Genomic DNA, 26,075 nt, shown 5'->3' on the forward strand with positions numbered 1-26,075 from the left:
CCAGCCTTCTCTCTCCCTCAGAGGCCGGAAGATGACAGTTAGGGAGGAGGAGCCTCTTTCTTCATTCTCTTCATTGTTGGCAATGTCAACAGAGCAATGGGAATACTGTTCAGTGAAAATAATCTTTCTTCTTTCAACTGTCTTTGGATACCTTTAGATTATATAACCTCTGAAGAAATAGAAATAACAAAATCCCTATCCAGCTGCAAGTTGAATGTATATAACCAGCCTTTGATAAACAGGTTCAAGTGTTTTTCCCTGTCATCTTTTTTGTTTTAAGGCCACAGATCAAAGAGATCTCTAAAAATGTAAAATGTACAATACAGGAAACGGCAAAAGACAAATGGGAGCAAAAAAAGTCATGGACAACAGCCTCAAATGTAGCAGCTTCTGCCTTTCAGACTCTGTGGCATTCAATTACCATTTTTTAATTTGTTGGTTGCGTGCTAAAAGTGAAACTGCATTAAATAACTAATAACACATATTAACTAGTATCACATATGGGAACAGTTTCCAAGCTACTCAGCTCTAGAATCTTCCAAACATGGTTGGCATAGGCAAACTGCCCATATGTACAACTGATACAGTATGCTCATGCCAAGAAGTGGCCACAATTTATTCCTAGCTAGGCAAGATACAGATCATATGAATTAGCAACACTGGGCATTTTGAGGATGCAGTTTTTTTTATAAGGGATGCTTAATATATGAATGTATATAATAATAATATAATAATTTTTTAAAATATGTTCTTAAACAAGAATTCCAAGGAGGGCAAATACATCTAGAACTTAAGCTACAATAAGCACATTCTAAGAGATGTTAGTGACAGAATATTTAACACATCACTGCTCTTCCCAAAGCACTCCATTGGGATATTATGTAACCTGCACATTACATAACTCCATAGTAATCCTCTCCCTTCCAAAATGTCATTACAAGTTCAACATTTGTCTCTAACACAGTATCAGCTCGTTTAGCCAATTAGCATGGTGATATCAGAAGCCTCTGAATAACAAGGTGTTTACATGGAAGTGTTGCTTACATCTGAGGTTGGGATACAAAAACTTACATTTTAGTAATATAGTGCTACACAATTTAATCCATTTTAGCAGCCAAATTATACTTAGAAAATGTTTTTGAAATCTAGGACCACCTTCTTCTTCACAGTTCAAAAGGAGCGTAACTATTCTGAAAGCCTGAAACATAGCAGGACAAAGCATTTCTAGTTATGCCACAAAGGCTCATAGTTTCAATACAGAAACCAATTCAGAAACCTATAAAAGGACAGCCAAGAAAAGAAAAGGGTGTGTCATACACACATCCACAAGAGGATTCAGAAAGAGACTGATGAAGGTAAGGCCTATTCTCTTCAAGTCCAAAAGCTTAAATGAAAACTATTTATGTGTGTAATTTGACCTTGGCTATTTTTGAAGATACACTAATTTCTCTGAGTTAACAAAGCTCTTTTCCTGCAAGATTATAGAGATAAAGGGTATTTCTCTCCCTTATTCAAGTTTCTCTTCCCTGTTCTACTACACTCAGCCAGTTCTTTATTCCACAGTATAAGAAAAGGGATTAGAAAATAAGAGCATCTGTCTTCCAACACTGTAATGTTGTGCTCAGCTGTTTTAAAGAATGAGGGCCTGAAGTGTCACATGTCCTACCTTTGCCCTGATATAAGATATGTCCTTCCCATTTCTGGAAGGGTGGGAAGTGAGAAGAGTTGTTCAACTCTGAGCTTAGATTTCAACAGTATCCCGTCTTCAAATTGGAAAACAGACTGAGGAACAGCCAAGTGCATTTCTATAGATCCAGTTAAATCATCACTAATTTTGCAGTTTTAGAATGCATAAATAAGGATTTACAATAAATCAGAAACAGGTTTTGAGTAGAAACCAGCATTATTCTTGTATTCAGAAATAATCCTATTTAAATTTTATGGATTCTTAAACATTCTTAACATATCTGATCTTTAAAGACCATTCTTAACAATGCATATGGTGAACCGATAGAGCTGAAGGAAGAATTTTAACAAGTAACTGCAAAATATTTGATCACACTACAAATATATAGTATTAAGTAAAGCTATCCAGGCAATACAGATAAAAGTCTCAATATTAAAAAGAGCCAAACCTTTTTTATTGAGTGGTCGTTTTCGAACACATACACATATCCTATGCTCGTCAATCTGAAAAAAAGGATATGAAGCCAAAATGTGTAAGTCTAACCCAAATGTGACATTTAACTGACAGGTTGTTCCAGCAACTATAATGGTGTAATCCCTTTTACAACAACAACAACAATAATCAAATTTTCAAAGAACAACAGTGTCACACAACTCTTATTTTTAGGAAGGTTTCATGTGATCTACAGATACTTATGCTCCATAAAGCAAATATCTATAGGTTGCATCACATGGGGAAAATGGAAGATCATGCCCCATTTCCCCTTTTTTATTAAATTATACATCTTTGGCAAGTATATTTTTATTGTTACTGTTATGTAAATGGATAGCACTAAATAAATCATAAAAGTTCTTACAGCTGAAAGAAGAGATAGTAGCCCTCCAGATGTTTTTGGACTGCAGCTTCCATCATTCCTCATTACTGGCTAAGCTGGCGAGGGCTGCTAGGAGTCCTAATTCAATAACATCAGGAGGGCTGCATGACTCCCCATTCATGCTTTACAGGATTATTCTGATCTAGGTTGATTTTTTCATCCATTTTTAACGTTTCAGTCAACAAGTAATGTTGCACAGATTACAAATTATATTATCCAAATAAATCATATCTACTAAACTGAAGCCACAAAAGAGTAGAATTGGAATTGGGTAAGGTGTTGGTTTCGGTGTCTTGTATTGGTAACAGAAGTGAATTTCTAAAAAGAGCAGGATTTTACAGTCTCTAGTCACAACTTTTCTAGTCTCAGAAGTACATTTGGAAGCCTCTGAGTTCACAGGTTGCCATGACTGAGATCTCACAGTTCCCAGCTCTGAAAAGCAGACCATACCAAATAGGAAGAGAAAGCAACCTAAAGTAACATATGAACCATCTCTGAGGCAACATGTTGGAATTAGATGTGAATGCAATGAAATGGGGAAGGGGTACACACATGGGGGATGGGTCCACACATCCCTCCATTGCTTTCCCCATTTAGGATTCAAACAGTTTTTACAAGCACAGCATCCACTCAAATTGGTAGGCTTGTGTAAATGCAGCTGTTGCAATATATTTCACAAATGCCACTGCATATTTACTATATGGGTTGTTAACACTTTATCATACAAAATTTATTTTAAAGTACCACATTTTTTTACATTTTGATTTAAAGTACCACATTTTTTTACATTTTTGATTTAAAGCAAAACTTACAGGATCTGCAGTTGTCAGTGGTCTGTAATCCAGACTTCCTCTAAAATCTCTAATCATGCACATAATTTCATAGTTTGGATTTGTAGCATCAACATCCTAAAAGAAACAAAAATGGCTTCCAAAATTAAAATATACAGTTACTCAGCTTTCAAGCATTATCTTCATCAGCAATGTTAAACATCTGAAGTAATGAGGCTATAATGTAATACAGTGCACCCTTTCTTTATGCGGGGGATCCGTTCCGGACTCCCCCGTGTAAAGCAAATTCCACCTATGCTCGAGCCCCATTTAAATTAATGGGGCCTGTGCATGCGGCGACGTCCCTACAGGACGCACTGCCCCTTCTCCCTGCACTACTTTCAGCATATGACACAGGCACATTGTACTTGTAAAATATCCAATTTCTTCTGAAACTTTTATGATAAACTATAGAAGGGTCATAACCTAAATGAGAAGACTACTCCCAATGGCTTCACGTAATCACTGAAAACTAGGAGTTGTGTCCAAAGCACAGTCATGCAGTGTTATTCCTTGGAATCCAATCACAAGTTAAGAGCTGAACCACTGCAGTGCCATTCTCCCAGGACAGTCTAGAATAATCCTGTGAGCCATCAGCTGAAAGGTTGTGGAGAGATCCAAAAAAGCAGGGTTCAACGCCCCTGACTTTCCAAAACAAGGGAGCAATTTGGAACAATTCTGTTTCCAAATAAGGCTTGAATTCAGACTAAATCAGATTTTTTTTAAAAAAAATCAAATGAATGGGGCTGGAGCAGGGGAAAATTTGCCTTTGGGGGGGGGGGGGGGTGCCCGGAACAGATCCCCCACATAAGGCAAGGGTCCACTGTACCGCTAAGCCAAGTATCCCCTGCATCCTATGCCTGTATATTTGATTTTTGTGGCCTAAATGTATAATTTTGCATGTATCTCTGTTGAATTTCATTCTATTAATTTCAAAGTGCTTCCAAGTGCTGCTCCTGTCTTCCAAGTGTTAGCTAGTCCACCTGGTTTTGTATTATCTACAAACTGGATTCGTCTTCCTCATCATCTAAGTCACTGATAATAATGTTGAAGAATGTCAGTGACAAGACATAACCTTACATTCTCTCTAGACTTCCCTCCAGTCTGAAGTGCAGCCATCGATGTTGACTCTGTGAACAAAATTTTCCAATCGATTATGTTCTTCAGTTCTTCCATCTATTCCATATTTAATCAATATCATGGGGGACTTTATCAAATATTTTGCTTGATATCCAGATAAACTATACTTACAATATTCCCACCATTTGCTATACTAGTTCATCATCACTTCTTTCAAAACAAGAGCAAACAAACCATCATGGAATTACAGTCAGCCTTTCTTATACACAGATTTTTTTATACATGGATTCAAGCATCCATGGTTTGAAAATGTTCAAAAAAAAGTATAAATTTCAATGATCAAACCTTGATTTTCCATTTTTATAAGGGACACCATTTTGCTATATCATTATATTTAATAGGACTTGAGCATCCACGGATTTGTTATCCAAGGGGGATCTTGGAACCAAACCCCAAGCATATTACAAGGGTCCACTGTATGTATTTATGCCTCCTCTGTTTAATCTGGTCAATCCCCAGGGATGTAGCCAAGGGGAGGTTCTGGGGGTCCAGACCACCCCTTGGGGCGCAGGTGCATTCACACTCCTTCCTCTTCCCGTCGGGAGCGTGCTCAGAGAGAGAGGGAGGGGGAGTGGGCAGGGCTTCCCTCCCTGCGACTTCTTTCCCTTTCTTTCTTACTCTTTCCATGTCTCCTTCCGCTCCTCCTCCTCCACGCTTTTGGCAGAAAAAAGTCTCCGTTCCTGCGGAAGGAGAGGAGGAGAAGGAGGAGGAAGAAGAAGAAGGGGGGAAGGAAGACAGGAAGGAAGAACAATAGAAAGGAAGGGAGGGAGGGAGGGAGGGAGGGAGAAAGGAAGGAAGGAAAAACTAAAGAAAGGAAGGAAGAAAGAGAAAGGGAGGAAGGAAGGAAAAGGAAGGAAAGAAGGAAGTGGAAGAAGGAAACGGAAGGAAAGAAGGAAGGAGAAGGAAGGAAGGGACTCTTTCCTTCCACCCCGTACCAACCCACCCTTCCTGTGCAGTCAACTCTGAAGGCAGGAGGGATAAGTCATGTCTACATTTTCCCTCCTTCTGGGGGAGGATAAAGGGAGCCCTCCCTCCCCAGAATTGGTGCCTTTTTTGAGGGAGGGATGGTCAGGAGGGAGGACAGGTAACATCATTCCCTCTCCCTTTCTCAGTCCTCGCTGGGTGATGCCTCCAAAGCCAGGAATGGGGGAGGATGGCTGCAGGGCAAACGCGCAGAGAAGAGACCAAACAGGTTGCAAACATTTTGCAGGGGTTTTTTTGGGGGGGGGGGGGGGATGATGGAAAAAGAGCACACACACCCTTTTGCAAGGCAGGACTGGGGGAAAGAGGGTCACTTAAAGACTGAAGGGGGGCAGGTTTTTCTAGTAAGCAGGCTCCAACCTAGGGAGAAATACAACAATAATAATAATAATTGGTGGTGGTGATTTTTGTATCCCACTTTTCTCTTCAAATTGGGACCCAAAGCAGCTTTGGGTTATTTATTATTATTATCATTATTATTATGGCTCTTGATATAAGCAGTCACATTAACTTTGTGGTTATTATTATTGCTGCTGCTGTAATGTTTTTTGTAAAACATTCCGGGGAATATCTTTGAAGCTTGTTGGCAACACTCAGCCACAGCTCCCTGAGCAGGGCTTGGGGAAGGCGCAAGGGTAGCGGGACCCCTGAGAGGAGGAAGCCAGGAAGCAAGTCCTCTTTTCTCTTTTTCCTCCCCTTCCCTTCACTCCAAGGGCAAACTTCTCTGCTGACTCAAAAACTTCCCTGTCCCAGTTTGCTTTATTTTCCCTTCCCCACAAAAGATGACTCTCCTGCCTCTCCTTTCCCCTGAATGAAGCTGGGGAGCCCTTGGCAATGGCACTGAAGTGGAGCAGCCCCCTCTCTTCCTCTTTCCCCTTCTTGAGGTAAATGCTCAACCCTCTTTCTGTGTCGGGGAGGGGGGCCTCTTAGCCTCTCAAAATGGTGGAACTTAGTCTGGACAGACACACCTTTCCCTAAATCCTGGCTATGTCCCTTCTACTGATCCACTCATGACTAGTTTGATGGAACCATGATGGGTCATGGGAAACAGGTAGAGGTTCACAGAGATGTTGGCATCTTCTAAATATTATCAAGTTCCAGAGATTAGATTCAGTTCCACAAAGGACGACTTGACATTGTATCAAACACCTCAACAAACTGAATAGCACCACTGAAATCAATGCTAAGGGGAGAATTTTTAATCTCAAAGCATTTGGCAAACATCATAGTGCGCCTCCAAGGATTTCAATACTGTATTGGGTTCATTGGGATAAATGAAAATAAACTCCATACCATGCAGGAAAGCTCAAGTGGATGACTACTCAACAAAGCAAAGGAGGCAGCAAAGTAAACCATCTTTCCTGCTTTCACCATCAGGCAGTAAGTGCAATTATGTGTTTGTTTCATCATTTCTGTTACAAGTTTGACAACATCAATACTTCAATCACTTAATCTCTTTCATTGTTCAAAGCTTCCCAGTAACCTGGAGGGGAATTTGAACTCCACAGTGAAGCAACTGCATGTATGGCTCTTCATGCCACACCATTCCAAAGTTCAGCTACTGGAAAATCTACTAGAGCAATCAGACATCCTTCAGATTCCCTAAATCATCTCGAGGGACAGATTATTCTAATTGAACCTCCTTCACCTCACAAGAAAGTGGTGTAAACATAGTATGACTTTCACACACACACACACACACACACACACTCTTCCAACCACCTTTTTCAAGCCTCAAGGAAAGCCTAGATTGACAATATGGCCTATGCATCAGGCCACTGACAAACTGAGATAATCCCTTGGTTGTCATAGCAGCCAAGAAGACCTAAACCAGTCTTATCAAAGAAGACAAAGCATGCATAGTGGTGTCCTTCAGAACCAAAAATCTAAAGTGTTCCAAAACTACACCTGACACCATCAGACTCCAAGGCAAACAGCTATAGCACCTCTAAACTGTCCTTTTATGTAAACACATATTACAAGACCTTATTCCACTCCCAGGGTGGTGGGATTTCCTAGCAACCTGTGAAGGTTGTTCTTTGCAATCAAACCTGTCTTTAATTCCCTCCCAGGAAGTAAGAGAGAAGCAGAGGAACCCATTGCCACCATGGGAAGGTTCTCTATGGTCCCACTCCACTCCTGTTGAGCTGGATGGGACCCCCTGAGACCACCTTTAATCCCAAAATACTTGCTGCCACCACCCAATGACTAACCAGTTACCCCCTGGGACATTGCTGGGACTGCTACTGGTAACTGACAAACAGTGAGGCACTATATAGCAACAGCAAGTACAATGTGAAGTCAAAGGCTTTCATGGCCAACATCCATAGTTTTGGGGGGCTTTTGGGGGCTATATGGCCATGTTCTAGAAGAGTTTATTCATGACTTTTTGCCAGCATCTGTGGCTGGCATCTTCAGAGAATGCTGGCATGAAATAGAGTTGGGGACACACACACACACACCTATATATATACACACATACTCTGTGTGACCCTCCCAATATATCCATGCCAGCATTCTCTGAAGATGCCAGCCACAGATGCTGGTGAAATGTCAGGAACAAACTCTTCTAGAACATGGCCACATAGCCTGGAAACCCCCCCCCCCCCCCAAAAAAAATAGTAAGAACATTTCTAAACCACTTATTAGTGCACTTCAGCACTCCCTAAATCGTTTACAATGTGAAAGCTAACTGCTGCTAGCAAGTTGGACATTCATTTTAGCTACCTCTGACGGATGCAAGCCTGAGTCGAACCTGAGCCCCTGGCTGGTATTGAACTCACAACCTTGTGGTTTGTGAGTGAGTGGCTGCAGTACAGGCATTTAACCAATGTGCCACCAGGGCTGAGTTAAGGTCACGAAAAGGAGTGTAAAGAGGCAGTACTTAAGGAAGAAAGTTTATTCTAAGTAAAGAACATTAAAGAACAAAACAACCATGGAGAACAACTGGTCCTCCAAGCACAAACTTAAAGTATCAATTACAAAATTATAATTATATCAGCCAAACATATTCCCAAACCTGACTTCCTGACTAAGAGACAGGGCCACAGGCGGAGGCCTTGGCCTTCTCTCTCCCAACATCCCCTCAGCACCCTCTAGAAGCTTCTCTACCAACGGCCATCAGTTGGGGAGAAAGCCCTGATAAATGAAAGGACATCCACAACACAACCAATACAAAGCTTCAATGGATCAGGGCAGCACTCCACCCTCCCTCCAGTTTGGTGTGGTGCTATACAAAGTTCCCAGATGAGCAAAACTGGCCCAACTCTATTCCACCCAGCTCTGGTAATACCCGTCATACATAATCATGACCAAGTGTAGTCTTGCTGTGAACCAATCTAGCATTCACCAATAGCACAACCAGATCAGGGTGTATGTGTGTGCATGTGTGTGTGTGTGTGTGTGCGCGTGTGTGTGTTGTGTGCCTTTGTTTCCAACTTATGGTGATCCATGGGGTTTTCTTGGCAAGATTTATTCAAAAGAGGTTAGTCATTGCCTTTCCCTAAGGCTGAGAGCATGTGACTTGTCCAAGTGACCAGGGATGGCATCTCTCCTCTCGTGGCCTGTCTGGAGTCGGTAATGGGCTGGATGAGGCAAAATAGACTCAGCCTGAATCCAGAGAAAACGGAAGTACTCGTGATAGGTTCCCCCGGTCCAGGGATGGCTGTGGCTCCACCTGTCCTGAACGGGATCACGCTTCCCGTGAAGGACTCGATACACAGTCTGGGGTTGCTCCTTGACTCATCGCTGCACCTTACATCTCAGGTGGATGCGACAATCAGGAGCACCTGTGATCAGCTTCGGCTGATACGCCAGCTGCGTCCCTACCTGGCCCAGAGGGACCTTGAAACGGTGGTACATGCTCTGGTAACCTCTAGACTGGATTTCTGAAACGCACTCTACATGGGGCAACCCTTGTACTATACTCAGAAGCTGCAATTAGTGCAGAATATGGCAGCCCGACTGGTCACTGGTACATCCAGGGCCAGTCATATAACACCAGTGCTTAAAGATCTTCACTGGCTGCCTATTCGCTTCCGGGCGCAGTACAAGGTGTTGGTTATTACCTATAAAGCCCTAAATGGCTTGGGCCCAGGGTATCTGGAGGACCGCCTCTCTCCATATAATCCGCCCCGCACACTCAGATCATCTGGGCAGCAACTTCTAAGAGTTCCAAAGGCTAGATTAGCTTCCGCCTCTAGGAGGGCCTTCACTATCTCGGCCCCCAACTTCTGGAACTCGCTGCCCCTTGAGCTCCGCTTAGCCACCTCCCTAGCCCAATTTAAGAAGGGGCTGAAAACCTATTTCTTCGAGCAGGCCTACCCCTGACTATTTCGCCCCAGAATGCTCTCCCCTCCCCCCCATCCGTCAGCATTGTCAAGCTGGCACGAATTTTATTGTTTTTATTGTTCTGTGCTGTTTTTAAATTATGTTTGTATTATTATATTGTTGTATGCCTTTTGCTGTACACCGCCCTGATTCTAAGAAGGGCGGTATATACATAAATTTTATTATTATTATTAAGGTCATCCAGTCAATATCATGACTGAGCTGGGAATCGTATTCCAGAGTCATAGTCCAACATTCAAACCACTATACCACATCGGCTCTCCAAACAGATCAGAGGCCACTAGGTAACTGCTAGATTGGAGAAGAATATGAGAGGAAAAGCTAGTGACCAATAAAAGCCCTTCCTTTTTAACATGGACTGTGAATACTTCACAAAGATGCACAACATACATCCCCAAAAGTGAGGAGGGACCACATCATAATTCAGCCCTCTGTACAGACATAAACTTCTATGTAAAATGCCTGCTCCACACATTACACTTATGGCAGCTGTAGTATGTATGAATGACTACCAGATTCTGTTTCACAGAGCTAGATCTTCAAATCAAGTAAGCATCTGAAAGAAGCCAGTGATCTGCCCACAGCTTCTCAGGAAGCAGAGATTTGAACGAAGTCTTCCAAAAACTCTTGCAATATGTTGACATTCCCCCAAAAACATATTTGCTGATATTCTAATTTTAACATACATAATTTACTCCCTTCCCTTTTCCCCAGACCCTTGTTGTCAATTAAATATAAAGTGAAACCTAGTAAAATAGATTGGGCAATGATTGGTTAGTTGAATATTCTGTATTTCTTCTGTTACCCTGAAAAACTACAATATTTGAATTTATAAGATGCATGTTTCTTAGAACACAGACATTTTCAAGTCTTTCATACACAGGTTACATCTGATTGTATGGAAATTAAAATCTCATTGGAAACAGTGATGCGTTAGTAAATGAACAAACCATTAGGAAACACACTGGATGTCAAGTTTAACACAGACAGGTATTGGCTTCAATACTGAGGTGCTTCCACATAGCTATTCTTGACAAGTCTGTGAAAAGGTCCACTGTTGCAGATGGCCCCATCTGCATAAAGTACAACATATGTCTTAAGCTCTTTTCAAAGACAAAAAACCTATACTGTATATCCCATGCTAATTCTTGACTCCTAAGGAAAGAAAAATCCTTATACATTTTAACTGCTTAAACACAGCATCAAGTTGTTTGAGTGCCAATATTGTTTCTTAATGTCAACTGGAGACTAGAAGTCTCACATTTAGGCTCCAGAATTAACATGCCAGCCTGCTGACAAGATTATGCTACTGGTCCTTCCAAAGCTTCTGCTTTATGACAGGACTCATTAATATAGAAGGATTTTTCACAAATTAGCATTTCCCCCCCACTAAAGATTGCAGCAGTGTACTTACTTCCTATGCAACTCCCTTGAAATACTGCAGAGTTACTTAAAATAACTCTTCTTATATCTCATTTCCAAATAGCATTTCTTAATAGCAAAAACACAGTATTTTATCCACAACCTGTTAAGAAGTATTAGTGTCCAGCAAGTCAAAAAAATTCAAAAGTAGTTGAAATAAATTGCCATGAAAATACCCCCCAAAAAATAAATGAAGAAACACAAACCTGAGCTCGTTTCTCTCTAAGTTCCTGCTGCTGTAATCTTCGTTTCTCACGCTTTTCTTGCAATTTTTCAACTTCTTTCACACAATTTGATTTTCTACGTGCTTAAAGAAAAATAATATTTTAATTTATTGTGAATTATATTTCATTTTTTAAAAATGATCAGCAGAACAGATCATTCTTTATGTTAACTAATGTTTAAAATAATACAGCCTAAACAGAATAGCCCAGGGCCCTCACTTACATGGAGCTGTATGTTGCCATAGCAGAATGGGAGTGAAACCAGAGTACTCAGTAATAAGTTGTCAGCATGACTGAGCACTAATGCTCTGGTTACTGCTTACCTATACTGATTTTTGCTAAACTACCAGTATAAATCAACTAGCCCAGATGAATTCATGGGGAAACATTTTGCCATTGGCTACAGGCAGATGCTGGACCTAGACAGACTTAGTAAGTCTGAGGCTGCTGTCATACTACAAAATTAATGCAATTTGACACCACTTTAACTGTCATGGCTCCATCCTATGGAATCCTGGGGTTTGTAGCTTGCTGTGGCACCAGAGCTCCCTGAGAGAGAAGGTTAAATATCTCACAAAACTACAAATCTCAGAATCAATTAATCCAAGCTTGGGGGCTACACCTGCCTCTTATCATACTGACAGAAATGGACATATCAATCCACATTATAGTTGGCCTAGCCTGTCTTCCACCCATTAAAGTTCTCTAAATATGCAAACTGAGTAATCATTTTGAAAGTGCTATTAGAAAGCTAGATCTTTGCCCTGCACCATGCAAAACTGGCTGACAGTGTCAAGGCTTTCTATTGCCTTAGTAGATTTCTTGCTCTCCTGCATCACTCCCCTCCACTTTAAGGGATATGGACAGTGAAAAGTGACAATATAGAACAAGCACTGACTTTAACATGTTATTCTCTTTGTTCAACATAATAAATGGTCTGATCAGCTTTCTATCTTAGTCCAGGATTTTAGAAAAACTGAAATTTTAACCATTTTTGTTACCAACAACACTATGGAAGAACAATCACACTGTGATTTCTTGAAAGAGACATAACACTTATACAGACGTCACTAATTATGAATTATATAACTGTCCAAGAGAGTGTACATGTAATGCCTAAAATGAATGAATCCTTGATACATGATTTACATACAAGGGGGTCCAAATTCCTTTTTTGCAGCTTGAACTGGAGATATATCTGAAACACTACCATTCTGTTGTGTAGAGGAAGACTGTTCAGGAAGTTGAGTAGGCCGTGCACGTGCAGAACCAATCACTGCAAAAACAAAAATAAAACATTACTATGACACTTAGCCTAACTGGAAAAGAAGAAATTAATTTTATTTTTCAATACAATTATTTCCTAATTATCATAATAAGGCATAAATCTGGCAGAGAGAAACTGTAAAAACAGTTACTGGAGATAAAATGATTTGATTAAGAGACCATGCTATGAAATAAACTGTATCAAAATTACATATATATTAAGCATACATCAATTCTTTTGTATAAGAAACCTGATATTGATATTTCAATATAGTATGAATATGGTGCATCATGACACTTACAACATTTGTCTCAAGGCTAGGAAAATTATTTTACTACATAAGTCTCCTTCTCTGACAGTTTCATGTGATCTAAACAAGTTGCAACAGAATAAAACAATTGGTTGAGCAGTAACAAGAGACGCAGGTTGGTTACAAGAGAGTTTATTCACATGTTCCATGAGCACCTCTAATGCAGTAGTTATGCCCCATTATCTGCATATCAACACTGGTATTACAGATGCAAACAGAGTACAGTAGGAGTCCTACACCCTATTCTTATACAAGCATTTATACTGATACAGGAGCTGATCTACCACAGGTGCTAAGTAAAGGAACATTTAACTACACCCTCTGGTAGATGTGACAGAGCAGTGAAAGAGTCTGGGAGCAAGCCATAGACTACACAAGGATATGCAACCCAGGCCAGATCCCACCTTCTGACCCCTCTAAGATTATCAAGGTTTGGTTTTCTTAGGCACACATTTTTGACTAATATCACTTACACATAAGCAACATTCATTTTCATTTCATTGAGTTATGTGTCCATCTTATTTGCAGGCTGATTTGCAGTCTGTGTCAACCTACCCAAACTATCAGCCTGCAAGTAAGGTGGACACATAACTCAAGGAAATTAAAATGAATGTTGCTGATGCATAAGTGATGTTATTCAAGTGGCTACATAGGCAGCCACAGAACTGGATATATATACACACAGAGCATCCTCTGAAGCTCTAGAGATCTCAACTAGAAAGAGGCACAGGTGTCCTTCTCACTAAACAGGGGAGCAGCCTCAACATCTGCTATTCTAGCTGAGGTGAGCACTTTCTGGATCTTTTCTGAATAGACCAGAAAACTGGGCCAAAGCTAACAAAATGAAATTCAACATGGAGAAATGTAAAGTACTGCACTTAGGGCAGAAAAATGAAATGCACAGATATAGGATGGGGGACACCTGACTGAACAAGATTACACGTGAAAGGGATCTAGGAGTCCAAGTAGACCATAGGTTGAACATGAATCAACAGTGCGATGCGGCAGCTAAAAAAGCCAATGCAATTTTAGGCTGAATCAACAGAAGTATAGTGTCTAGATCAAGGGAAGTAATAGTGCCACTGTATTCTGCTATGGTCAGACCCCACCTGGAATATTGTGTCCAGTTCTGGGCACCACAATTCAAAAAGGACACTGAGAAACTGGAGTGTGACCAAAAGAGGGCAACTAAGATGGTGAATGGTCTGGAAACCATGCCCTATGAGAAAAGACTCAGGGAGCTGGGTATGTTTAGCCTGGAGAAGATAAGGTTAAGAGGTGATATGATAGCCCTATTTAAATATTCGAAGGGATGTCATATTGAGGAGGGAGCAAGCTTGTTTTCTGCTGCTCCGGAGACTAGAATGCGGAACAATAAATGCAAACTGCAGAAAAAGAGATTCCACCTGAACATTAGGAGGAATTTCCTGACAGTAAGGGCTGTTCGACAGTGGAACACACTCCCTCAGTGTAGTGTGTCGTTCCCTGGAGTCTCGTTCCCTGGAGGTTTTTAAACAGAGGCTGGATGGCCATCTGTCGAGGATGCTTTGATTGGGAGTTCTTGCATGGCAGGGGGCTGGACTGGATGGCCCTGGTGGTCTCTTCCAACTCTATGATTCTAATTCCATATGTAGTTGTTATGCGCCTTCAAGTAATTTCCGACTTATGGCAACCTTAAAGTGAACCTATCATGGGGATTTCTTGGGAAGATTTGTTCAATGGAGGTTTGCCATTGCCATCCTCTGAGGCTGAGAATGTGTGTGTGACTTACCCAAGGTCACCCAGTGGGTTTCCATGGCCATGGCCGGGAATCAAACTCTGGTCTCCAGAGTCGTAGTCTAACACTCAAACCACTATGCCACACTGGTCAAAGTTTAAAAATTATAACACTAAGTACAGCAATGGATCTCAGCCTTTGGGCCTCCTAATATTTTGGACTTCAGATCCCAGAATTATTGGCCATTGACTATGCCTCCTGCAAGTTGAAGTCTAAAATCTCCAGAAGACCTAAGGTTAAGAACCACTGAAAAAAATGAACAGATCTTAACAGTTAGGAAGGACCAACTCTGTCATATAAGGATAAAAACTCAAATGGTTTCTTCTTATTAAGACTCCCGGCATCATACAAAAGAACTTAGTATTGAATTATGATCTCCAAAGCCAAAACAGAAGAGGCTGTGATGCTATAGAACAACCTATGTGGGAATGGACCTCTTAAAGATCCACTGAAAACTGACAGCAAAATGTCAGTAAGAGACAGCATCCAAACCTTTGGGGAATGAACAAAGATATTGACACTACATAAAAGCAGAACAGGGTATATACTGAAGGAGAATAATGATAAACAGTCCAAGGAAAATACTGATGATTTTACCATTACAAACTTGGTAGTTTCATATGGGGAAGGGCAAGTGAACAACAGAATACTACCACAGAAGGTTTTCTACCATCTTTATCAATAAATGATAATTTGAGATGTTTTTCCCTGTGTTTGCCAGCAAGAAATTTGGATTAATGTATATAAACAAAAAATAGAAACTTTCCTCAGATATATTGTGCATATTATCTAATCCAGAAGTATTGAATGGTAAGGGTATGCAATAAAAATTCTTGGCTACTTGCATCAATATTGAGAATATAAAGAAGAAAAATAGAATTCAGAAGAGAGACGTTGCGAGTACAGAGCCCTTAAGTGGACATATTGGCTTTGAATTTTATGTTCAAGACACTATGCCATACATGTCATTTGCACTGAGCAATATGTACTTCAGCAGGCAATCCATATATATATAATTTGCTTTGAGTACTAAGGACAATGCATATTTTACCATCTCACATGGAATGATTTGGTAAGTGCTCCCAAGTGCTATCATGAATCTGTTGGGAGTTAATATCTGACTCAGTCTGAAGAAGAGCAGACACTGAAGTGAGCATGTAGGATATGATACTAAGTGCACATAATGTGAAGAATTGCACCAAAACTAGCATATGGAGCATGAGGCAAGCACAGATTGGTGGTAACATGTGCTAAGTGGGGGCTGACATATGAAGTGTCATATGTCCCTACATTGGTCACCAAAAGCTATTATTTATCAGGAGAAAATGAGACAAGCAGTTTTGAAGCTGAGACAAACATCCAAGCTGAAGCTGGTTGTGAAGACAGCAAAACCAAAGATGTAGAAGGAATACAGATTATTCACCCAAGAACCCAAAATTACCTTAGAGTTGGAATATAATAGTCCTCTCAAATAAAGCAATTGAACAGAATGATGCTGACATACCTTCAGAATTGTTTATCTGTCTCTGCAGAGATTAAGGGAAAAGATATTGCAAGTGGTTCTGTTCTTCATTGTACGATGCTTCCCCCCCCCCCCTTGAAAACAAACATGAATCCTCTATCATTGTGGCAAAGCCTTAATGGAGTAAGGTATCATCTTTCTTCCCACTGTCGCAAGAGAATCTAGCTTGAAATGCCTGTCCAAGATAAGTGGGCAGCCTAATTTTTATGCTGCAATGCAAGACATATAGCAGAGGAAAACAGAGTATCAGTACCAATGTGGGAACAGTTTTTGACAGCTTTAAACCATCTGAGGTGAAGCAAAGAATCCATAGATTCCAAACACACTTGATGATGTGATATAGGGGCTATGGCATGTACATCTAGAACATGGTGTGGGAAACAGTTCTGATGACCATTTTTCAAATTGGTGTGCTGCACTAGCACATTCTGAATGACCAGAAATGGCATTCCAATTTCAGTTATAAGTTAAAAAATGTCTCCTTTCCATCTTTCTTTGCATTTTGTGGTTCAAAACAAACCAATACATTTTTCAGAGATTTTGCAGCAGTTTGGGTGACTTGGGGTTGAGATAAAGAAGATTGGGAGCTTGCATGCAGCCCACATTTTTCCCACCCAGATTTAGCCAGAGAGCTAAACTCCTATCCATCCATTACTTTGAGATAAATACAATCTTCAATTGTTTTCTTGAATTTTGAAGATGGGCTAATAAAGGATATCAAAGGAAAGTTAGGATGAAATTTTTTTTAGAAAACCAAGACATCCAAGAGTTCAACCAAGATAGCTGCAGAGAGCCAGAGTAGAAATCTACCAGGGACAAGCAATGAAACATGACAACAAGCAGTTTGGCCCATTCAATTCCTATCAGAGTAGCTTTAAAAAGTAAGAAAATTATGTCTATCTTAATTAGTGAACTTTCTCTTATGAACATAAACCTTCTCAATATGTGAATCATTGCATTATAGATATGTGGCAATCAGTTAAAACAGAACAAAACAAATAAAAAACCTCACCATTAAATTAACACGAAATTTATGCTTCATTTGATTTAAAAGCAAAATAACACAAGATTCTGAAGCTACGGGCAAAAATTCAGAGAAAAAAGTCACTCAGTGGTACTGCTATGGGCACCTTCAGGGAACCACAGTATGTGAACATCACCAAGGCTGACCTGGAACAATGCTTATTCATCACATGCAAACAGAAACCTTTCTTCTAGCTGAGATTCATCAATAACATCTTTATCATTTGGACTCGTGGAAAGGAATCACTTGAGATATTTCACCAGGATTTCAACAACTTCCACCTCACCTGTAACTTGAGCCTGGAGCAGATTCACTTTCACTTTTTGTGAAAATGATGTCAAGATTCACTTTCTTGACAGCACTGTTGTCTTCTAAGCTATATGCTATATTAAAAACACACTGATAGCTACACCCACTTACATGCTTCCTGCTTCTGCCCAGAACACACTACCAAATCTATTGCTTACAGCCAAGCCCTTCAAAATAAACACATCTGCACAGACCCACAACACAGACTCAAAACTCTTGGATTTGCAGTAGACATTTCTCAAACAACAAGACTGCTACCCAGAAACAAACTATAGTTGTCCCTCCATTTTCGCTAGGGTTAGGGGACCAAGACCCCCATTAATATGGAAAAACCGCAAATAACAAAAACACTTTTACCTGAGAGGACACCTCTCTAGGAATCTCTAGGTCCTCCAGTGCAACTCTGTGGTCAATGTCCAACATACACTGACCATAGAATGGTACTGGATTAGCTACAAATGGTCTTTCAGTGCAACTTTTAGTTAAAGTTGACCACAGAGTTGCACTGGAGGACCTAGACAGTCCTAGAGAGAACATATTAATGAAATCCATGAATAATCAAATCTGCAAATATCAAATCCGCAAATATGGAGGGATTACAAATCCGCAAATATGGAGGGATTACAAGACGGACCAAAAACAGAAAACCCGTAGTTGTCACCTACAGACCCCAACTGAGATCACTCAAAGGCATTATCAACAAGTTACAAGCAGTTATGGAAAATAATACACTTGTCCCTTGGTGTTCGCAGTCTTGCCATTCGCGTCCCTCGATCTTTCGTGAACTGCAAGCTCCAAGGGACGAAATTACACGTGCTCCCAGGGTGCATGCACATGGCCGTGCGTGGGAGCATGCGGCCTTTCAAGCTAATGGAGCTTGAATACTTGCAATTTTTTGTTTTCATGGGGGGTCCGGAATGGATCCCCGCAAAAATGCAGGAGAGACTATACAGTCTTCTCATAAGCTCTGTGAGGCAGACCTTTACTGTCCTACAGACAACTTCCAAATCTTAACCTCTCACTTACAACAAGATACAGAACATGGATGATAATACAGAGATAAGATCCTGCAACAAACCCAGATGCAAAATCAGTCCACATCTACCCTGGGAGCAATATTACAGAATGTCAGAAGTACATTTACATATTCATCTTCCAATATAATACAGTACACATCACTGTATATCAGCGATGACCCTCAGCACCTAATATTGGATGAACAGGACAGCCTCTATACAAGAAGGTAAGTGGACACAAATCTAACATTACAAATGGCAGTGCCCAAAAAACTGTGGCAGAACATTTCAATCTTCCCAGATATACAATAAGGGATTTACAGGTAGCAGTTCAAACAAAGAAATTTCAAAATAAAATTGGAAAGAAGAACAGCTAAATAGTCAAAGATTTCAATCCATTAGCAGAAAAAGGAACAATAAAATGGTTCCATGGCACATTCCATGTAATTACACTAGTCCTCATAACTGTACATATTACAATCTCCTCGGAGAAGTTTTTGATCTTAAAGGAACTGACTTTTGGTAAACAGACTTATTGCTTTCATATGTCAATAGTAACTGACCACTTTAAAGGTCTGAAAGACCTGTATCACTTCACACAGCCCTTTGAAGATTTAGGGAGAGGGTCACAATTTGCATCTTTCTGGCTTCTATTATATCCTATCCCATTCCCACAACTATATAAATATGCTTAACAACCTGAGGCTTTACTATCATTCTGCCACTGTATCTCAAGAAGTGGAATGATAGTCAGAAAAGCTCATGCTGAAATATAAATCAGTTTTAAAGGTGATGCTAAATTCCTCCCCTCCCCCTCACTTTTTCCCATTTTATTCAGAGAAAAAAAAATAAAAGAGCAAATTCTCAACAAAGCTGCTACTGTGGTATCAAGAGATAACTGAGCAGGAAATCATTTGTCCCATGCCTTGCTGCTGTTCCTCTGGTAGCTGGAAGGGGCAGACATGCTTCCTCTCTCCCAAGAACTCTATATTGTTCCAACTATTCACTATAGAGACACAGAATTCAATTGTGAGACTACACAAGAGACAAAGAAGAAAGGACCTTATTCTCACAGCAGTCTACATACAGCAAAAAATCAAGAACTAGTAACTCCAATTGAACTGCTGGTTATCTTACCTGATTGAGTGCAGTGCAAAAAAAACAATAATATTGGGCTGTGTTCTTACAGTGGGAAAAAAGGTACAAGGTTTTGTTGTTAGAACAGGATAGCTTAACTGGAATTTATAGCACCTTATTTTTGTCTGCTACGCTGAAAATAAACCAACTGACAGACTTACCTCTGTTGTCTCTGGAAGGGGCTTCAACTTTAGAAGGAGCCACAGTTCTTCGATTCTAGAGAAAGACAGACATGCTATAATTTCTTATCTGCTGTCCTTTTTTCAGACAGAAAAAGGAGTATGAAGATTATCTTTAGTAGATAAGGAGGAGGAACCAGTCATCATAATGCATAATTTCATAAAGTCCCCTTACTCTACTTCAAGCAATATACGTCTAAAATACTACTTCTAAGGACCTATTTACTTTGCTTGTTATGTTGCTCTTTCACTTGTAAAATGCCATGTACAGTGATGGCACTATATAAATAAATGGTGATGATGATAAGAATAATAATAACAACAACAACAACAAGGATCTATTCAAACTGGGAAATGTGTACCAAAATGGCAAATGAGGTTCAATGTAAAAAATGTTCAATGTATTTGCCTTTTTTAAAACAATGGTGCAAATTAAACCAACACATTTAGCAGTGCATGTAGTTTAGTCCATAGATGTAATTTACTACAGAATACATCGAACCTCCTGGTAATACTCTCTGCGCAGAGAGAAATATGTTCCTTGCCTCAATAAAGATGATAAATCTGGGGGAAAGGATACCCTAAATCAAAGCATTGCTTTCCCCTTCTGATAATTAATCATTTGTAATAAATTACTTTCTATAACCAAAGTTTATAAGGGATTACAATTTCCCACTTCACTCACGTCAAATGCTTTGTTGCACTGATAAAGGAAAATAAAGAATTTGTTTACTGTATTGTTTATATGTATTGCTCAAAAAATTAGAAAACTGTTAAACCTTATTTTTTAAAAATGTCAAATAACATCTGCCAACTGAACAATGGCGAACTCAATCAAATTACATTATGTTTCACCAACCTTCACAATTTTGTTTACTTTAGCAGAAGGTGTTGGAGGTGGTGGGGTTTCTGGGCTGGGATCATCATCTTCAGGAGCAAGGTCTGGGTTAAGTGAAAATATACTCTCCAAGTCAATCTGTATATAAGAAAAACAGATTGTTTTTGGCAACATGAAGTATGTTCTATATTCTTCTTTTAAACAAACATGTCTGATGGTTTTGCTGCTAGTAAGTACCAGTTCACCCACATTTGGTGTTTCAATACTATCACATCAACTCAAAGGTCTCCAGGTCATTTTGAAATGTCAACTAGCAAGACAAAATGCAGTTACAGTTCCTGCCAACATCCCCTACTGAACAGAACTGCCACAACCCTCTACATAGTGTCCTGCAAAGTCTTGGACTTATTAAGCACAGTCTTCCCCTTGCCCCACCTACCAATCCTTCCCAGGTAAAATGCTATGGCTGAATAAAGCATGCTCTTTCTTACTCTTCTATGGATACACCCTAAGGATAGTCACTTCCCTGCCTTTGTCCTTGGACAGAACTTAAGGAAGAAAAGATGTAACTTTCTATTTCTTCCTCCTCTCATCATCTTTGTAGCTTTTACTTCTGTGTGTGCACGCGCGTGCTTTCTAGCCACCTGCTGACTTAATAATAATAATGTATTTATATTCCGCCTCCCTCGAGGCGGGTTACAGTAACACAATTAATACAATAAAATACATAATAAAAACAAACCCACAATACATAATCCCCTATCCCTCCACCATAAACAAAACAATAATAATGCAGATTTAAATAGTTAAAACAGGCGAATTGGCAAGCCCGTGAATTTCATAGGATTTTCTTATGCCAGGAGTATTCAGAAGTGGTTTGTCATTCCTTCTTCTGAAATATAGCCTATAGCACCTGATATTGGTTGGTGGTTTCCCATCTAAATACTAACCAGGGCTGACCCTGCTTAGTTTAAAAAATCAGATGGTGCTTGGGGCCTTTAGGGTATATTTTCCTGAACACCTAAACATTATTAGTAGTAGCAGTGACAGTGGCAGTAGCAGCAGTACCCTCCTTTCCCCCAAAAATTGGGACTCAAAGCAGCTTCCAGTCTAAAAACACAGTACAATTAAGACCTTACAAAAATAATTGTTAAAAAGGAATTAAACCACAACAATATTAAACATCACCATGCAGCCACCTCTGGTTGGCTGCCATCTTATTTATTACTTTCTTCTCTGAGGCAGTTTTCAATAGTTAAACCATATACGTACTGCCTTTTCTTTAATTTTCTTAATAAAAGACTTCTTTGCTGGAAAGATGTCTTTGCTGTGATCTCAATCTCTCTGCTCTCTCACAAATATGTGACACAAGGAAATTCTGCTACATAGATCAAGGTGGGCCACTGTGATCCTCTGGATGATGTTGGACTGCAACTTGCATAATTGCTCATCACTGGCTCTAACAGCTGGAACTACTGGGATCTGCACACCTGGAGGCCCACATTTTACTTATTCTAATGTTCCTGAAGTGAAGGAGAGTGTGCTACATATTTTAACAAAACACAGACACACAGAATGAGGGGCAGCTCTGTTGGAATAAACACAGACATAGCACAATAAGAAAGAAGATCCTCTAAGATTAGAACTAAATTTCCCCTTGTTTCAGTAGGATTTCCTTTGAACATGTAGAAAAGTAAATTTCTGGCATGTAAAGAAACACATGTTTCAATCAGCATGTTTAGGGTTGTAGTAAGTTTTCTTTCTTCAGCAGATGATGGCATTTTAACTCATTCTACCTTGGGTTACTAAAAAGCATTACAATTAAAAGCATCAAAAGTATGGAGAAATTATTAAACAAATAAAGAACCATTTTGTCACTTAAATGTTTGATATGATGCCATTTTCTTCACATTTTATTATTTCTGTCTAACTAGTACAATCTATTAAATGTCGACAAGATACTGCTGTAATGGCCACTGTTATCTGTTTTGCTGCATTTCTGTGATGGACTTCTATGGGCCAAAACAGATGGCCAGGTTAAGCTGGCTTCGCACTGGATTGGGCGTGCGGCATTTAGACACGCCATGTCCCCAAGCCAGACAAAAGCAGCTGCAACAATTACACACCAGCTTGGGGGCATGGCATTTAGATGCCAGTCACCCAGGAGCCAGCAAAAAGCCTGCTCTAGAGGCAAAGGGGTGGTTTTTTTATGTTCCTATTTGAGGCGGAAGTTGGATTGGGGCCATGCATCTACTTGCCATGGTCCCAATCCAGCCTAAAAGGGGCAGCTCCAAGCTGCCCCTTTTTGGCCATCTGTTTCGGCCAAAGTCCCTAAAGTGAGATGATATTTCTAATTAGCAATAACTTTAAGAGATCAGAAACAAATGCAAAAACAATCTCTATACTGTGGCCCCATGGCATCCACTGGGGTTTGGTTCCAGAAACCCATGGATACAGAAGGCTAACTGAAAATGTCCAGCCAGAGTTTGTTCTACATTTTAAATATATATTCTTTTGTTCATGCATTAATTCATGTATTTATTAATGACATTGTTATGACCACTAAATAACATTTTATTTTGGTAACTTGCAAGCATAAAACCATACAGCACTATTTAAAATATTATGCCCATTACCTATTCAAGTAGAAAAATTAAGAACAAAATATTTAAATACAAGAACTTCTGAACAGTTGAAATGATCAATCAGTACCTCTTTTCCTTTAGTATCGCCATTTTCAATCCATTCAACTGTAACACTTTCATTATCCTCATTTAGAGATGTTACCATAGCTTCATGTATTCGTCCTGGAAGGAAAGAATAGTTATTTGTATAGAAAATTTATATCTTGCTTCTGATGTAATGACCCTCTAGGAGAACTATAACAGATTATAACAAATTATAAACAATAACAGTATCTATATTTATTTATACAATCGTGCCTCCATTTTCACGGACTTGGAATCTGCGTCTCTCACCTGTCCACGGGGGGCAAATGGAGGGGAACAAAATGGGGCATGCACTGCCATTCAAGCCTACTATACCTAAGCTAAAATCCCCTTTGCTATTGTTTCCTTTCTCAGAAGCAAGGGATACAATTCCAAGCAGCCCTTGGTCTCCCACTTGATGGCACAAACCGTGGTATACTTCCTTACACTCTGTAGTTTCCAAAGCAACTAACATAGGGGTGAAACAGACTGCCTCTTTGCACCGCCATCCGAACAGCTAACGCCACATGCTCTGAAGTCGCTGAAAAGCCAGCGTCATGCTGCCTGGTTGCGCACACATGGGCCGACTTCTAAGCACTTTGGTGACACCGCATTTAGATGCTGCATGCCGCAGGAGCACCATAAAGCCACATAGGGTGGGAAAAGCCAGCTTTTTGCCAGCATACAAAGGAGCAGCAATTTGCCACTTCTTTTTGCACCGGCAAAAAAGTGGATTGAGGCCGCGACATGAGGTTGCTGCAGTCCTAATCCAGCCTTCTCAGGAGCGGCTTCAAGACGGCCCTTTGGGGCTGTCTGTTTTGCCCCATAGTCACTCCCTTCAAGGAGTTATACAATTTCTTCTGAAACTGCTGCAGTATTTCTTTTGCAGATTCATCAGAGGGGCTTTAAAAACATCTTTTTTTAAAAAAAGTGTATTATAAATACTCTTACACTTACATCACTACTAGTGCATTTCTATACGTGTCGAGTCAGAAGTGTGCACAGAATTGCTGCCTAGATTGCATTTCTAATTTTTCAAAAACACGGTTTGATGTGTTTTATAATTCTCTCTCTTTGCACCCCACCAATCTGTTCCCCAAATATAAGGATAATGGTATCATTACTTCTGGGATGGCAGGTGACGCTCTCTCAAGGAAACTGATCTGAGAAACCACAGCCAGGCATGATAATATACATGCTGAGACCTGGAGTTAATGAGTTTCCATAGTGACATTCAGTGTCAAGGAAAACTCAGAGTGAATAATATGAATGCAAAAGCAAGACTCCTTGAAAAGGAACTTCAATGGATAAGACCACTGACATTGCAGAGAGGCACAGAAGTTATTTTTTGTATATGTCAAGAACCCACAGCTGGAGATTTCTTGGTGGTTTTTATAAATGGAACTCCCAAAGCCTGGTGTGTTGGACTCCTGAACAAGTTTAAAAGAAGCTTGCCTTGTGAGAGTTTCAGCAGTGCCAACTATAAAGCTTTGACAGAACATGTAGGCCCCTCACCCTTTCATGAATCCCCCTTTTGGATCACAGTCCATTAGGGAAGCCTGACAGATAAGCCCATGGATCATATACCACCTTCCGTCCAACTTGGGGCTAATTATTTGAAAGAGATGAAAGCAGAAAAAAACGACAGGAGAAAACTAAGAGGGAGAGAGAGAGATGAGTAAAATAATATTTTTTAACAAAAGAACTATCAGAAAAGCAATAGTCTCACACTAAATGACAACAAATTCCGAAGCTCTATTGGGTATTGAGGAATTTAACCAGATGTAGTACTTTTACGTGTGGCAGTATTTAATGAATGTGGATATAATGCAATTAATCTTGCCAATTTACAATGAATTTTGGCTAGCAAGTTTCATATCATGGCTATCTATTGTTACTATTAGGCTACAAAACTAACAATAACACTTTGTTTTTAAAAAGTATTAGAAATATTTTTCCTTTTCTTACTTTATTTACAAATTAGTCACATGTAGGAACTTCTTATTGAGGAGGAGTCAGCCTCAGTTCTGTGGATCTTTAATTGGCATGTCATATCAAGGCAACACCCAAAGCAGACAAACAAGCATTAACTATCCTATTTATAATGTAAACAATTCCTAATGTTCTTGGGTGTTTCCTTACTCTGCTAGGGGTTTAGCTGAAACTATCTAGAAAGGGAGCTGAGGAAATAGGTTGATATTCCTTTTCTCAGTCATCAGTCTTCGTTTGAATGAATATCTGAACAAAATGTGTTTTCATACAGCATGTGCTCCTCTATATCAATGTGGAACTAATTAAAGCAGCTTCTTCAAGCACTCAGATTCCAGTCTAACAAAGTTATCTCCTGCCAATAGCACAATGAGAGAATTTAGCACACCATGCTGAAACAGTAGGAAGCCACCCTTTCTTGATACTGACCTACTTTGGGATACAAAAAGACATGGGCGAGAACAGCCCAAAAAAAAAAAAAAAATGTCAGG

General features: G+C 39.9%; 1 protein-coding gene across 5 annotated transcripts in view; it reads right to left on the reverse strand.

The window, feature by feature from the left end:
- Positions 1-26,075, reverse strand: part of KIF2A (kinesin family member 2A) — an 81,131-nt gene that overhangs the window by 32,119 nt on the left and 22,937 nt on the right. For 3 of the 5 annotated variants that reach the window (XM_042450310.1, XM_042450308.1, XM_042450307.1), the window contains exons 2-8: positions 23,600-23,694; positions 20,909-21,025; positions 20,032-20,086; positions 12,662-12,784; positions 11,491-11,591; positions 3,374-3,469; positions 2,136-2,190 (exon numbers count right to left, since the gene is read on the reverse strand). In XM_042450310.1, the coding sequence (XP_042306244.1) occupies positions 2,136-2,190; positions 3,374-3,469; positions 11,491-11,591; positions 12,662-12,784; positions 20,032-20,086; positions 20,909-21,025; positions 23,600-23,694 (642 nt within the window). The remainder of the gene's footprint in view (positions 1-2,135; positions 2,191-3,373; positions 3,470-11,490; positions 11,592-12,661; positions 12,785-20,031; positions 20,087-20,908; positions 21,026-23,599; positions 23,695-26,075) is intronic. The other 2 variants (XM_042450312.1, XM_042450309.1) reach the window with 1 other exon arrangement.

Source organism: Sceloporus undulatus, chromosome 2 (genome assembly GCF_019175285.1).
Source record: "Sceloporus undulatus isolate JIND9_A2432 ecotype Alabama chromosome 2, SceUnd_v1.1, whole genome shotgun sequence".
NCBI lineage: Eukaryota > Metazoa > Chordata > Lepidosauria > Squamata > Phrynosomatidae > Sceloporus > Sceloporus undulatus.